The sequence below is a fragment of the Callionymus lyra genome, chromosome 7 (genome assembly GCF_982586985.1).
Source record: "Callionymus lyra chromosome 7, fCalLyr1.hap1.1, whole genome shotgun sequence".
Taxonomy (NCBI): domain Eukaryota; kingdom Metazoa; phylum Chordata; class Actinopteri; order Syngnathiformes; family Callionymidae; genus Callionymus; species Callionymus lyra.
This window is the reverse complement of record NC_141824.1, coordinates 1,847,233-1,861,952: the sequence shown is the minus strand read 5'-3', so window position 1 is coordinate 1,861,952 and position 14,720 is coordinate 1,847,233. Positions and strand designations below refer to the sequence as shown.

General features: G+C 36.4%; 1 protein-coding gene across 1 annotated transcript in view; it reads left to right on the top strand.

The window, feature by feature from the left end:
- The first annotated feature begins 237 nt into the window (after positions 1–237).
- The window catches only part of bace2 (beta-secretase 2), a 40,201-nt gene continuing 25,718 nt past the window's right edge, over positions 238–14,720 (top strand). Inside the window, exon 1 of the mRNA XM_087796012.1 lies at positions 238–587. Coding sequence (XP_087652138.1) covers positions 312–587 — 276 coding nt within the window. The 5' untranslated portion in view covers positions 238–311. The remainder of the gene's footprint in view (positions 588–14,720) is intronic.

Genomic DNA, 14,720 nt, shown 5'->3' with positions numbered 1-14,720 from the left:
TAGTTTTTTTTAAATCAGTGTTGATTCAAGAATCCTTTCCGATGAGTCTTAATGTTATATTTCGTATCAATGTTACAGTTTATTCTCTGAAACAAAACAAAAAAGACGAAAGATGCCTTTATACTGGAGGGAACACAGGAAGTGTCCGTGTGCGCTCAGCGGAGCATCTGGAAAGTAACCGTCAGTCAAACAAGTGAACCTCAAACTTCTCCAGTGACGTCACAGCCCAGCTGACGACTCCATGACGGACGAACGGAAATAAACGAGTTTTCTCTTCTGGAGACTTTGAGTCGCAGGTTCGGATCCTCGTCATGTCTCTGGGGGTCTTCGCGTGTCTCGGGGTCGCGCTCCTGAGCCTCGGCCTCACGCACGCCCTGCTCGCGCTCCCGCTCACGCTCTACCGCGGGAAGGTGAGCGTGTCCTCCTCCGAGGCGCGCGCGGCTCCGCTTCACCTGGTGGCAGGTGAGGGTCTGTCTCTGGCCTCTGACCCCAGCGGGGTCAACTTCCTGGACATGGTCAACAACCTGCGAGGAGACTCTGGACGAGGATATTACATCGAGATGTCTCTGGGCTCTCCTGGACAGAAGGTTCTTCACTTTCATCACTTTTTACTTTCAGACAAACTTACACTTATTTCAGGATCATCAGTGAGTGACGTCACGAACATGTGAGCTCGGAAGGAAAAACACTCGTTAAAATAACTACTTGAATGTTTCTAAATAAACGTGAAATGAATAAATATATAAATGTATAAATGTATATAAAACGTAGTGTTGCGAACAGTTGAACGTGTTAAGTTTTCTTTGTGACTTTAAGTGACTTTAAACCAAACCTCAGACAAACATCTTTATATTGACACCGTTTATTTATTTAACGTAGTCTGGCTTCAAATATAATCACTAACTTGTCGATCATCTTGTAAACTATTTAGAATAAATGATTTTCGTCATTTAAAGATAAAACAACTTATCTATGATATGTTTGTGTGAATCACGGAAATAAATCACTTTAAATCTACATTATAATAAAGTTCTATCTATGTATGATAATCTACTTTAAATCATGTTAGAATCATCACTTCAACACAAGCCTGGCTTTATATTGTACTGTACGGAAACTAGAGATACTGGACTCTTTTTATTGTACTGTATTTAAACTAGAGAAACAGGATTCTTTGTATTGCTGTATGAAAACTAGAGATACTGGACTCTTTAAATTGTACTGTATGAAAACTAGAGATACTGGACTCTTTAAATTGTACTGTATGAAAACTAAAGATACTGGACTCTTTCTATTGTACTGTATGAAAACTAGAGATACTGGACTCTTTAAATTGTACTGTATGAAAACTAGAGATACTGGACTCTTTCTATTGTACTGTATGAAAACTAGAGATACTGGACTCTTTAAATTGTACTGTATGAAAACTAGAGATACTGGACTTATTAGTCAAGAACTATTTGACCAGTTATTGTAAACAAGAGAATCAGGCTCCATTGAGCCTTAAAGGTAGAAAAGACAGAATCAAACTTCCTGTCTTGTAAATGCACATTTGAACTACTACACTCTGGCGCAGGTGTGTCTGTAACTCTAGAGAGAATTTCGAGGAAAATCGACTCCACGTCATGCTTTGATGGATGTTTTTGACGAGATGGAAGTTCTTGTTTCTAATGTTCACTCTTTCATAGAATTCATACCATTTTTCTTTATTCACTTGTCTTTCACCACAAAGAACTTTTGCTTCTTCATGGCTTTGTGTTGAGTTGTGAGTCGGTTCTGTGTTGAGGTGTGAGTCTGTACTGTGTTGAGTTGTGTGTCTACTGTGTTGAGGTGTGAGTCTGTACTGTGTTGGGTTGTGTGTCTGTACTGTGTTGAGGTGTGAGTCTGTACTGTGTTGAGTTGTGTGTCTGTACTGTGTTGAGGTGTGAGTCTGTACTGTGTTGAGTTGTGAGTCGGTTCTGTGTTGAGGTGTGAGTCTGTACTGTGTTGAGTTGTGAGTCTGTACTGTGTTGAGTTGTGTGTCTGTACTGTGTTGAGGTGTGAGTCTGTACTTTGTTGAGGTGTGAGTCTGTACCGTGTTGAGTTGTGTGTCTACTGTGTTGAGGTGTGAGTCTGTACTGTGTTGAGTTGTGAGTCTGTACCGTGTTGAGGTGTGAGTCTGTACCGTGTTGAGGTGTGAGTCTGTACCGTGTTGAGGTGTGAGTCTGTACCGTGTTGAGGTGTGAGTCTGTACCGTGTTGAGGTGTGAGTCTGTACCGTGTTGAGGTGTGAGTCTGTACCGTGTTGAGGTGTGAGTCTGTACCGTGTTGAGGTGTGAGTCTGTACTGTGTTGAGTTGTGAGTCTGTACTGTGTTGAGTTGTGAGTCTGTACTGTGTTGAGGTGTGAGTCAGTACTGTGTTGTGTTGTGATTCTTTACTGTGTCGAGGTGTGAGTCTGTACTGTGTTGAGTTGTGAGTCTGTACTGTGTTGAGTTGTGAGTCTGTACTGTGTTGAGTTGTGAGTCTGTACTGTGTTGTGTTGTGAGTCTGTACTGTGTTGTTAGTCTGTGCTGGGTTGAGGTGTGAGTCTGTACCGTGCTGTGTTGTGAGTCTGTACTGTGTTGAGTTGTGAGTCTGTACTTTGTTGAGTTGTGAGTCTGTACAGTGTTGAGTTGTGAGTCTGTACTGTGTTGAGTTGTGTTGTGAGTCTGTACTGTGTTGAGTTGTGTTGTGAGTCTGTACTGTGTTGTTAGTCTGTGCTGGGTTGAGGTGTGAGTCTGTACCGTGCTGTGTTGTGAGTCTGTACTGTGTTGAGTTGTGAGTCTGTACTTTGTTGAGTTGTGAGTCTGTACCGTGTTGAGGTGTGAGTCTGTACCGTGTTGAGGTGTGAGTCTGTACTGTGTTGAGTTGTGAGTCTGTACTTTGTCGAGTTGTGAGTCTGTACCGTGTTGAGGTGTGAGTCTGTACTGTGTTGAGTTGTGAGTCTGTACTGTGTTGAGTTGTGAGTCTGTACTGTGTTGAGTTGTGAGTCTGTACTGTGTTGAGTTGTGAGTCTGTACTGTGTTGAGTTGTGAGTCTGTACTGTGTAGAGTTGTGAGTCTGTACTGTGTTGAGTTGTGTTGTGAGTCTGTACTGTGTTGAGTTGTGTTGTGAGTCTGTACTGTGTTGTTAGTCTGTGCTGGGTTGAGGTGTGAGTCTGTACCGTGCTGTGTTGTGAGTCTGTACTGTGTTGAGTTGTGAGTCTGTACTTTGTTGAGTTGTGAGTCTGTACCGTGTTGAGGTGTGAGTCTGTACCGTGTTGAGGTGTGAGTCTGTACTGTGTTGAGTTGTGAGTCTGTACTTTGTCGAGTTGTGAGTCTGTACCGTGTTGAGGTGTGAGTCTGTACTGTGTTGAGTTGTGAGTCTGTACTGTGTTGAGTTGTGAGTCTGTACTGTGTTGAGTTGTGAGTCTGTACTGTGTTGAGTTGTGAGTCTGTACTGTGTTGAGTTGTGAGTCTGTACTGTGTAGAGTTGTGAGTCTGTACTGTGTTGAGTTGTGTTGTGAGTCTGTACTGTGTTGTGTTGTTTGTCTGTACTGTGTTGAGGTGTGAGTCAGTACCGTGTTGAGTTGTGAGTCTGTACTGTGTTGAGTTGTGAGTCTGTACTGTGTTGAGTTGTGTTGTGAGTCTGTACTGTGTTGTGTTGTTAGTCTGTACTGTGTTGAGGTGTGAGTCAGTACCGTGTTGAGGTGTGAGTCTGTACTTTGTTGAGTTGTGAGTCTGTACTGTGTTGAGTTGTGAGTCTGTACTGTGTTGAGTTGTGAGTCTGTACTGTGTTGTGTTGTTAGTCTGTACTGTGTTGAGTTGTGAGTCTGTACTGTGTTGAGGTGTGAGTCAGTACCGTGTTGAGGTGTGAGTCTGTACTGTGTTGAGTTGTGTTGTGAGTCTGTACTGTGTTGAGTTGTGTTGTGAGTCTGTACTGTGTCGAGGTGTGAGTCTCTACTTTGTTGAGTTGTGAGTCTGTACTGTGTTGAGTTGTGAGTCTGTACTGTGTTGAGTTGTGAGTCTGTACCATGTTGAGGTGTGAGTCTGTACTGTGTTGAGGTGTGAGTCAGTACTGTGTTGAGTTGTGAGTCTGTACCATGTTGAGGTGTGAGTCTGTACTGTGTTGAGGTGTGAGTCTGTACCGTGTTGAGTTGTGAGTCTGTACTGTGTAGAGTTGTGAGTCTGTACTGTGTTGAGTTGTGTTGTGAGTCTGTACTGTGTTGAGTTGTGTTGTGAGTCTGTACTGTGTTGTTAGTCTGTGCTGGGTTGAGGTGTGAGTCTGTACCGTGCTGTGTTGTGAGTCTGTACTGTGTTGAGTTGTGAGTCTGTACTTTGTTGAGTTGTGAGTCTGTACCGTGTTGAGGTGTGAGTCTGTACCGTGTTGAGGTGTGAGTCTGTACTGTGTTGAGTTGTGAGTCTGTACTTTGTCGAGTTGTGAGTCTGTACCGTGTTGAGGTGTGAGTCTGTACTGTGTTGAGTTGTGAGTCTGTACTGTGTTGAGTTGTGAGTCTGTACTGTGTTGAGTTGTGAGTCTGTACTGTGTTGAGTTGTGAGTCTGTACTGTGTTGAGTTGTGAGTCTGTACTGTGTAGAGTTGTGAGTCTGTACTGTGTTGAGTTGTGTTGTGAGTCTGTACTGTGTTGTGTTGTTTGTCTGTACTGTGTTGAGGTGTGAGTCAGTACCGTGTTGAGTTGTGAGTCTGTACTGTGTTGAGTTGTGAGTCTGTACTGTGTTGAGTTGTGTTGTGAGTCTGTACTGTGTTGTGTTGTTAGTCTGTACTGTGTTGAGGTGTGAGTCAGTACCGTGTTGAGGTGTGAGTCTGTACTTTGTTGAGTTGTGAGTCTGTACTGTGTTGAGTTGTGAGTCTGTACTGTGTTGAGTTGTGAGTCTGTACTGTGTTGTGTTGTTAGTCTGTACTGTGTTGAGTTGTGAGTCTGTACTGTGTTGAGGTGTGAGTCAGTACCGTGTTGAGGTGTGAGTCTGTACTGTGTTGAGTTGTGTTTTGAGTCTGTACTGTGTTGAGTTGTGTTGTGAGTCTGTACTGTGTCGAGGTGTGAGTCTCTACTTTGTTGAGTTGTGAGTCTGTACTGTGTTGAGTTGTGAGTCTGTACTGTGTTGAGTTGTGAGTCTGTACCATGTTGAGGTGTGAGTCTGTACTGTGTTGAGGTGTGAGTCAGTACTGTGTTGAGTTGTGAGTCTGTACCATGTTGAGGTGTGAGTCTGTACTGTGTTGAGGTGTGAGTCAGTACCGTGTTGAGGTGTGAGTCTGTACTGTGTTGAGGTGTGAGTCAGTACTGTGTTGAGTTGTGAGTCTGTACCATGTTGAGGTGTGAGTCTGTACCGTGTTGAGGTGTGAGTCTGTACTGTGTTGAGGTGTGAGTCTGTACTGTGTTGAGGTGTGAGTCTGTACAGTGTTGAGTTGTGTTGTGAGTCTGTACAGTTTTGAGTTGTGTTGTGAGTCTCTACTTTGTTGAGTTGTGAGTCTGTACTGTGTCGAGGTGTGAGTCTCTACTTTGTTGAGTTGTGAGACTGTACTGTGTTGAGTTGTGAGTCTGTACTGTGTTGAGTTGTGAGTCTGTACCATGTTGAGGTGTGAGTCAGTACTGTGTTGAGTTGTGAGTCTGTACCGTGTTGAGTTGTGAGTCTGTACCGTGTTGAGTTGTGAGTCTGTACTGTGTTGAGTTGTGAGTCTGTAACCTTGAGTCATGATTCCAACACTATGAACACTAACTAACCAAAGTTAGTTAAACTTGAACTGAAACTAACCAAGAGCATCATTAACTCACTCTGGCTGAGGAATGTCTCTCAAGCCTTCATTAATGAAGCTTCTGTATTTATTAGATGATTTTAACACTTGAATGAATCATTTGTCATGAATCACTTCCAGTGACTCAAACAATTGTTCTCTGTTCGTCACGAGTCGTCAGGCCTATAGTGAGTCTTTATATAGATGTGATTCACACTTTATATAGCTGTGAGTCACACTTTATATAGCTGTGAGTCACACTTTATATAGCTGTGAGTCACACTTTATATAGATGTGAGTCACACTTTATATAGCTGTGAGTCACACTTTATATAGCTGTGAGTCACACTTTATATAGCTGTGAGTCACACTTTATATAGCTGTGAGTCACACTTTATATAGATGTGATTCACACTTTATATAGCTGTGAGTCACACTTTATATAGCTGTGAGTCACACTTTATATAGATGTGAGTCACACTTTATATAGCTGTGAGTCACACTTTATATAGCTGTGAGTCACACTTTATATAGCTGTGAGTCACACTTTATATAGATGTGAGTCACACTTTATATAGCTGTGAGTCACACTTTATATAGATGTGAGTCACACTTTATATAGATGTGAGTCACACTTTATATAGCTGTGAGTCACACTTTATATAGCTGTGAGTCACACTTTATATAGATGTGAGTCACACTTTATATAGATGTGAGTCACACTTTATATAGCTGTGAGTCACACTTTATATAGCTGTGAGTCACACTTTATATAGATGTGAGTCACACTTTATATAGCTGTGAGTCACACTTTATATAGATGTGAGTCACACTTTATATAGATGTGAGTCACACTTTATATAGCTGTGAGTCACACTTTATATAGCTGTGAGTCACACTTTATATAGATGTGAGTCACACTTTATATAGATGTGAGTCACACTTTATATAGATGTGAGTCACACTTTATATAGATGTGAGTCACACTTTATATAGATGTGAGTCACACTTTATATAGATGTGAGTCACACTTTATATAGATGTGAGTCACACTTTATATAGATGTGAGTCACACTTTATATAGCTGTGAGTCACACTTTATATAGATGTGAGTCACACTTTATATAGCTGTGAGTCACACTTTATATAGATGTGAGTCACACTTTATATAGCTGTGAGTCACACTTTATATAGATGTGAGTCACACTTTATATAGCTGTGAGTCACACTTTATATAGATGTGAGTCACACTTTATATAGCTGTGAGTCACACTTTATATAGATGTGAGTCACACTTTATATAGCTGTGAGTCACACTTTATATAGCTGTGAGTCACACTTTATATAGATGTGAGTCACACTTTATATAGCTGTGAGTCACACTTTATATAGATGTGAGTCACACTTTATATAGATGTGAGTCACACTTTATATAGATGTGAGTCACACTTTATATAGATGTGAGTCACACTTTATATAGCTGTGAGTCACACTTTATATAGCTGTGAGTCACACTTTATATAGCTGTGAGTCACACTTTATATAGATGTGAGTCACACTTTATATAGCTGTGAGTCACACTTTATATAGATGTGAGTCACACTTTATATAGATGTGAGTCACACTTTATATAGATGTGAGTCACACTTTATATAGATGTGAGTCACACTTTATATAGATGTGAGTCACACTTTATATAGGTGTGAGTCACACTTTATATAGATGTGAGTCACACTTTATATAGATGTGAGTCACACTTTATATAGGTGTGAGTCACACTTTATATAGATGTGAGTCACACTTTATATAGCTGTGAGTCACACTTTATATAGCTGTGAGTCACACTTTATATAGATGTGAGTCACACTTTATATAGATGTGAGTCACACTTTATATAGATGTGAGTCACACTTTATATAGATGTGAGTCACACTTTATATAGCTGTGAGTCACACTTTATATAGATGTGAGTCACACTTTATATAGATGTGAGTCACACTTTATATAGATGTGAGTCACACTTTATATAGATGTGAGTCACACTTTATATAGCTGTGAGTCACACTTTATATAGATGTGAGTCACACTTTATATAGCTGTGAGTCACACTTTATATAGATGTGAGTCACACTTTATATTGATGTGAGTCACACTTTATATAGGTGTGAGTCACACTTTATATAGCTGTGAGTCACACTTTATATAGATGTGAGTCACACTTTATATAGCTGTGAGTCACACTTTATATAGATGTGAGTCACACTTTATATAGATGTGAGTCACACTTTATATAGGTGTGAGTCACACTTTATATAGATGTGAGTCACACTTTATATAGCTGTGAGTCACACTTTATATAGATGTGAGTCACACTTTATATAGATGTGAGTCACACTTTATATAGATGTGAGTCACACTTTATATAGATGTGAGTCACACTTTATATAGATGTGAGTCACACTTTATATAGCTGTGAGTCACACTTTATATAGGTGTGAGTCACACTTTATATAGATGTGAGTCACACTTTATATAGATGTGAGTCACACTTTATATAGATGTGAGTCACACTTTATATAGATGTGAGTCACACTTTATATAGATGTGAGTCACACTTTATATAGATGTGAGTCACACTTTATATAGCTGTGAGTCACACTTTATATAGATGTGAGTCACACTTTATATAGATGTGAGTCACACTTTATATAGCTGTGAGTCACACTTTATATAGATGTGAGTCACACTTTATATAGATGTGAGTCACACTTTATATAGCTGTGAGTCACACTTTATATAGCTGTGAGTCACACTTTATATAGATGTGAGTCACACTTTATATAGCTGTGAGTCACACTTTATATAGATGTGAGTCACACTTTATATAGATGTGAGTCACACTTTATATAGATGTGAGTCACACTTTATATAGATGTGAGTCACACTTTATATAGATGTGAGTCACACTTTATATAGATGTGAGTCACACTTTATATAGATGTGAGTCACACTTTATATAGATGTGAGTCACACTTTATATAGATGTGAGTCACACTTTATATAGGTGTGAGTCACACTTTATATAGATGTGAGTCACACTTTATATAGCTGTGAGTCACACTTTATATAGATGTGAGTCACACTTTATATAGATGTGAGTCACACTTTATATAGATGTGAGTCACACTTTATATAGATGTGAGTCACACTTTATATAGCTGTGAGTCACACTTTATATAGATGTGAGTCACACTTTATATAGCTGTGAGTCACACTTTATATAGATGTGAGTCACACTTTATATAGCTGTGAGTCACACTTTATATAGATGTGAGTCACACTTTATATAGATGTGAGTCACACTTTATATAGATGTGAGTCACACTTTATATAGCTGTGAGTCACACTTTATATAGCTGTGAGTCACACTTTATATAGCTGTGAGTCACACTTTATATAGATGTGAGTCACACTTTATATAGATGTGAGTCACACTTTATATAGATGTGAGTCACACTTTATATAGCTGTGAGTCACACTTTATATAGCTGTGAGTCACACTTTATATAGATGTGAGTCACACTTTATATAGATGTGAGTCACACTTTATATAGATGTGAGTCACACTTTATATAGCTGTGAGTCACACTTTATATAGATGTGAGTCACACTTTATATAGCTGTGAGTCACACTTTATATAGATGTGAGTCACACTTTATATAGCTGTGAGTCACACTTTATATAGCTGTGAGTCACACTTTATATAGATGTGAGTCACACTTTATATAGCTGTGAGTCACACTTTATATAGATGTGAGTCACACTTTATATAGATGTGAGTCACACTTTATATAGATGTGAGTCACACTTTATATAGATGTGAGTCACACTTTATATAGATGTGAGTCACACTTTATATAGCTGTGAGTCACACTTTATATAGCTGTGAGTCACACTTTATATAGCTGTGAGTCACACTTTATATAGCTGTGAGTCACACTTTATATAGCTGTGAGTCACACTTTATATAGATGTGAGTCACACTTTATATAGATGTGAGTCACACTTTATATAGCTGTGAGTCACACTTTATATAGATGTGAGTCACACTTTATATAGATGTGAGTCACACTTTATATAGATGTGAGTCACACTTTATATAGCTGTGAGTCACACTTTATATAGATGTGAGTCACACTTTATATAGCTGTGAGTCACACTTTATATAGATGTGAGTCACACTTTATATAGCTGTGAGTCACACTTTATATAGCTGTGAGTCACACTTTATATAGATGTGAGTCACACTTTATATAGATGTGAGTCACACTTTATATAGCTGTGAGTCACACTTTATATAGATGTGAGTCACACTTTATATAGAAGTGAGTCACACTTTATATAGGTGTGAGTCACACTTTATATAGCTGTGAGTCACACTTTATATAGCTGTGAGTCACACTTTATATAGATGTGAGTCACACTTTATATAGATGTGAGTCACACTTTATATAGATGTGAGTCACACTTTATATAGCTGTGAGTCACACTTTATATAGATGTGAGTCACACTTTATATAGCTGTGAGTCACACTTTATATAGATGTGAGTCACACTTTATATAGATGTGAGTCACACTTTATATAGATGTGAGTCACACTTTATATAGATGTGAGTCACACTTTATATAGATGTGAGTCACACTTTATATAGATGTGAGTCACACTTTATATAGCTGTGAGTCACACTTTATATAGATGTGAGTCACACTTTATATAGATGTGAGTCACACTTTATATAGATGTGAGTCACACTTTATATAGCTGTGAGTCACACTTTATATAGCTGTGAGTCACACTTTATATAGCTGTGAGTCACACTTTATATAGCTGTGAGTCACACTTTATATAGCTGTGAGTCACACTTTATATAGATGTGAGTCACACTTTATATAGATGTGAGTCACACTTTATATAGCTGTGAGTCACACTTTATATAGATGTGAGTCACACTTTATATAGCTGTGAGTCACACTTTATATAGATGTGAGTCACACTTTATATAGATGTGAGTCACACTTTATATAGCTGTGAGTCACACTTTATATAGATGTGAGTCACACTTTATATAGATGTGAGTCACACTTTATATAGATGTGAGTCACACTTTATATAGATGTGAGTCACACTTTATATAGAAGTGAGTCACACTTTATATAGATGTGAGTCACACTTTATATAGATGAAACTTAAGTGAGTCATAATTTATATAGATTAAACTTCAGTGAGTCATACTTTATATAGAGGAAACTTCAGTGAGTCATACTTTATATAGATGAAACTACAGTGAGTCATACTTTATATAGATGAAACTTCAGTGAGTCATACTTTATTTAGAGGAAACTTCAGTGAGTCATACTTTATATAGATGAAACTTCTGTGAGTCATACTTTATATAGAGGAAACTTCTGTGAGTCATACTTTATATAGATGAAACTTCTGTGAGTCATACTTTATATAGATGAAACTTCTGTGAGTCATACTTTATATAGATGAAACTTCTGTGAGTCATACTTTATATAGAGGAAACTTCTGTGAGTCATACTTTATATAGATGAAACTTCAGTGAGTCATACTTTATTTAGAGGAAACTTCAGTGAGTCATACTTTATATAGATGAAACTTCTGTGAGTCATACTTTATATAGAGGAAACTTCTGTGAGTCATACTTTATATAGATGAAACTTCAGTGAGTCATACTTTATATAGATGAAACTTCTGTGAGTCATACTTTATATAGAGGAAACTTCTGTGAGTCATACTTTATATAGATGAAACTTCTGTGAGTAATACTTTATATAGATGAAACTTCTGTGAGTCATACTTTATATAGATGAAACTTCTGTGAGTCATACTTTATATAGATGAAACTTCTGTGAGTCATACTTTATATAGATGAAACTTCTGTGAGTCATACTTTATATAGATGAAACTTCAGTGAGTGATAATTTATATAGATGAAACTTCAGTGAGTCATACTTTATATAGATGAAACTTCAGTGAGTCATACTTTATATAGATGAAACTTCAGTGAGTCATACTTTATATAGAGGAAACTTCAGTGAGTCATACTTTATATAGAGGAAACTTCAGTGAGTCATACTTTATATAGAGGAAACTTCAGTGAGTCATACTTTATATAGAGGAAACTTCAGTGAGTCATACTTTATATAGATGAAACTTCAGTGAGTCATACTTTATATAGATGAAACTTCTGTGAGTCATACTTTATATAGATGAAACTTCACTGAGTCATACTTTATATAGATGAAACTTCTGTGAGTCATACTTTATATAGATGAAACTTCAGTGAGTCATACTTTATATAGATGAAACTTCTGTGAGTCATACTTTATATAGATGAAACTTCAGTGAGTCATACTTTATATAGATGATACTTCAGTGAGTCATACTTTATATAGATGAAACTTCAGTGAGTCATACTTTATATAGATGAAACTTCTGTGAGTCATACTTTATATAGATGAAACTTCAGTGAGTCATACTTTATATAGATGATACTTCAGTGAGTCATACTTTATATAGATGAAACTTCAGTGAGTCATACTTTATATAGATGAAACTTCAGTGAGTCATACTTTATATAGATGATACTTCAGTGAGTCATACTTTATATAGATGAAACTTCAGTGAGTCATACTTTATATAGATGAAACTTCAGTGAGTCATACTTTATATAGATGAAACTACAGTGAGTCATACTTTATATAGATGAAACTTCAGTGAGTCATACTTTATATAGATGAAACTTCAGTGAGTCATACTTTATATAGATGAAACTTCAGTGAGTCATACTTTATATAGATGAAACTACAGTGAGTCATACTTTATATAGAGGAAACTTCAGTGAGTCATACTTTATATAGAGGAAACTTCAGTGAGTCATACTTTATATAGATGAAACTTCAGTGAGTCATACTTTATATAGATGAAACTTCAGTGAGTCATACTTTATATAGATGAAACTTCTGTGAGTCATACTTTATATAGATGAAACTTCTGTGAGTCATACTTTATATAGATGAAACTTCAGTGAGTCATACTTTATATAGATGAAACTTCAGTGAGTCATACTTTATATAGATGAAACTTCAGTGAGTCATACTTTATATAGATGAAACTTCAGTGAGTCATACTTTATATAGAGGAAACTTCAGTGAGTCATACTTTATATAGATGAAACTTCAGTGAGTCATACTTTATATAGATGAAACTTCTGTGAGTCATACTTTATATAGATGAAACTTCTGTGAGTCATACTTTATATAGATGAAACTTCAGTGAGTCATACTTTATATAGATGAAACTTCAGTGAGTCATACTTTATATAGATGAAACTTCAGTGAGTCATACTTTATATAGATGAAACTTCAGTGAGTCATACTTTATATAGAGGAAACTTCAGTGAGTCATACTTTATATAGATGAAACTTCAGTGAGTCATACTTTATATAGATGAAACTTCTGTGAGTCATACTTTATATAGATGAAACTTCACTGAGTCATACTTTATATAGATGAAACTTCTGTGAGTCATACTTTATATAGATGAAACTTCAGTGAGTCATACTTTATATAGATGAAACTTCTGTGAGTCATACTTTATATAGATGAAACTTCAGTGAGTCATACTTTATATAGATGATACTTCAGTGAGTCATACTTTATATAGATGAAACTTCAGTGAGTCATACTTTATATAGATGAAACTTCTGTGAGTCATACTTTATATAGATGAAACTTCAGTGAGTCATACTTTATATAGATGATACTTCTGTGAGTCATACTTTATATAGATGAAACTTCAGTGAGTCATACTTTATATAGATGAAACTTCAGTGAGTCATACTTTATATAGATGATACTTCAGTGAGTCATACTTTATATAGATGAAACTTCAGTGAGTCATACTTTATATAGATGAAACTTCAGTGAGTCATACTTTATATAGATGAAACTACAGTGAGTCATACTTTATATAGATGAAACTTCAGTGAGTCATACTTTATATAGATGAAACTTCAGTGAGTCATACTTTATATAGATGAAACTTCAGTGAGTCATACTTTATATAGATGAAACTACAGTGAGTCATACTTTATATAGAGGAAACTTCAGTGAGTCATACTTTATATAGAGGAAACTTCAGTGAGTCATACTTTATATAGATGAAACTTCAGTGAGTCATACTTTATATAGATGAAACTTCAGTGAGTCATACTTTATATAGATGAAACTTCTGTGAGTCATACTTTATATAGATGAAACTTCTGTGAGTCATACTTTATATAGATGAAACTTCAGTGAGTCATACTTTATATAGATGAAACTTCAGTGAGTCATACTTTATATAGATGAAACTTCAGTGAGTCATACTTTATATAGATGAAACTTCTGTGAGTCATACTTTATATAGATGAAACTTCTGTGAGTCATACTTTATATAGATGAAACTTCAGTGAGTCATACTTTATATAGATGAAACTTCTGTGAGTCATACTTTATATAGATGAAACTTCAGTGAGTCATACTTTATATAGATGATACTTCAGTGAGTCATACTTTATATAGATGAAACTTCAGTGAGTCATACTTTATATAGATGAAACTTCTGTGAGTCATACTTTATATAGATGAAACTTCAGTGAGTCATACTTTATATAGATGATACTTCTGTGAGTCATACTTTATATAGATGAAACTTCAGTGAGTCATACTTTATATAGATGAAACTTCAGTGAGTCATACTTTATATAGATGATACTTCAGTGAGTCATACTTTATATAGATGAAACTTCAGTGAGTCATACTTTATATAGATGAAACTTCAGTGAGTCATACTTTATATAGATGAAACTACAGTGAGTCATACTTTATATAGATGAAACTTCA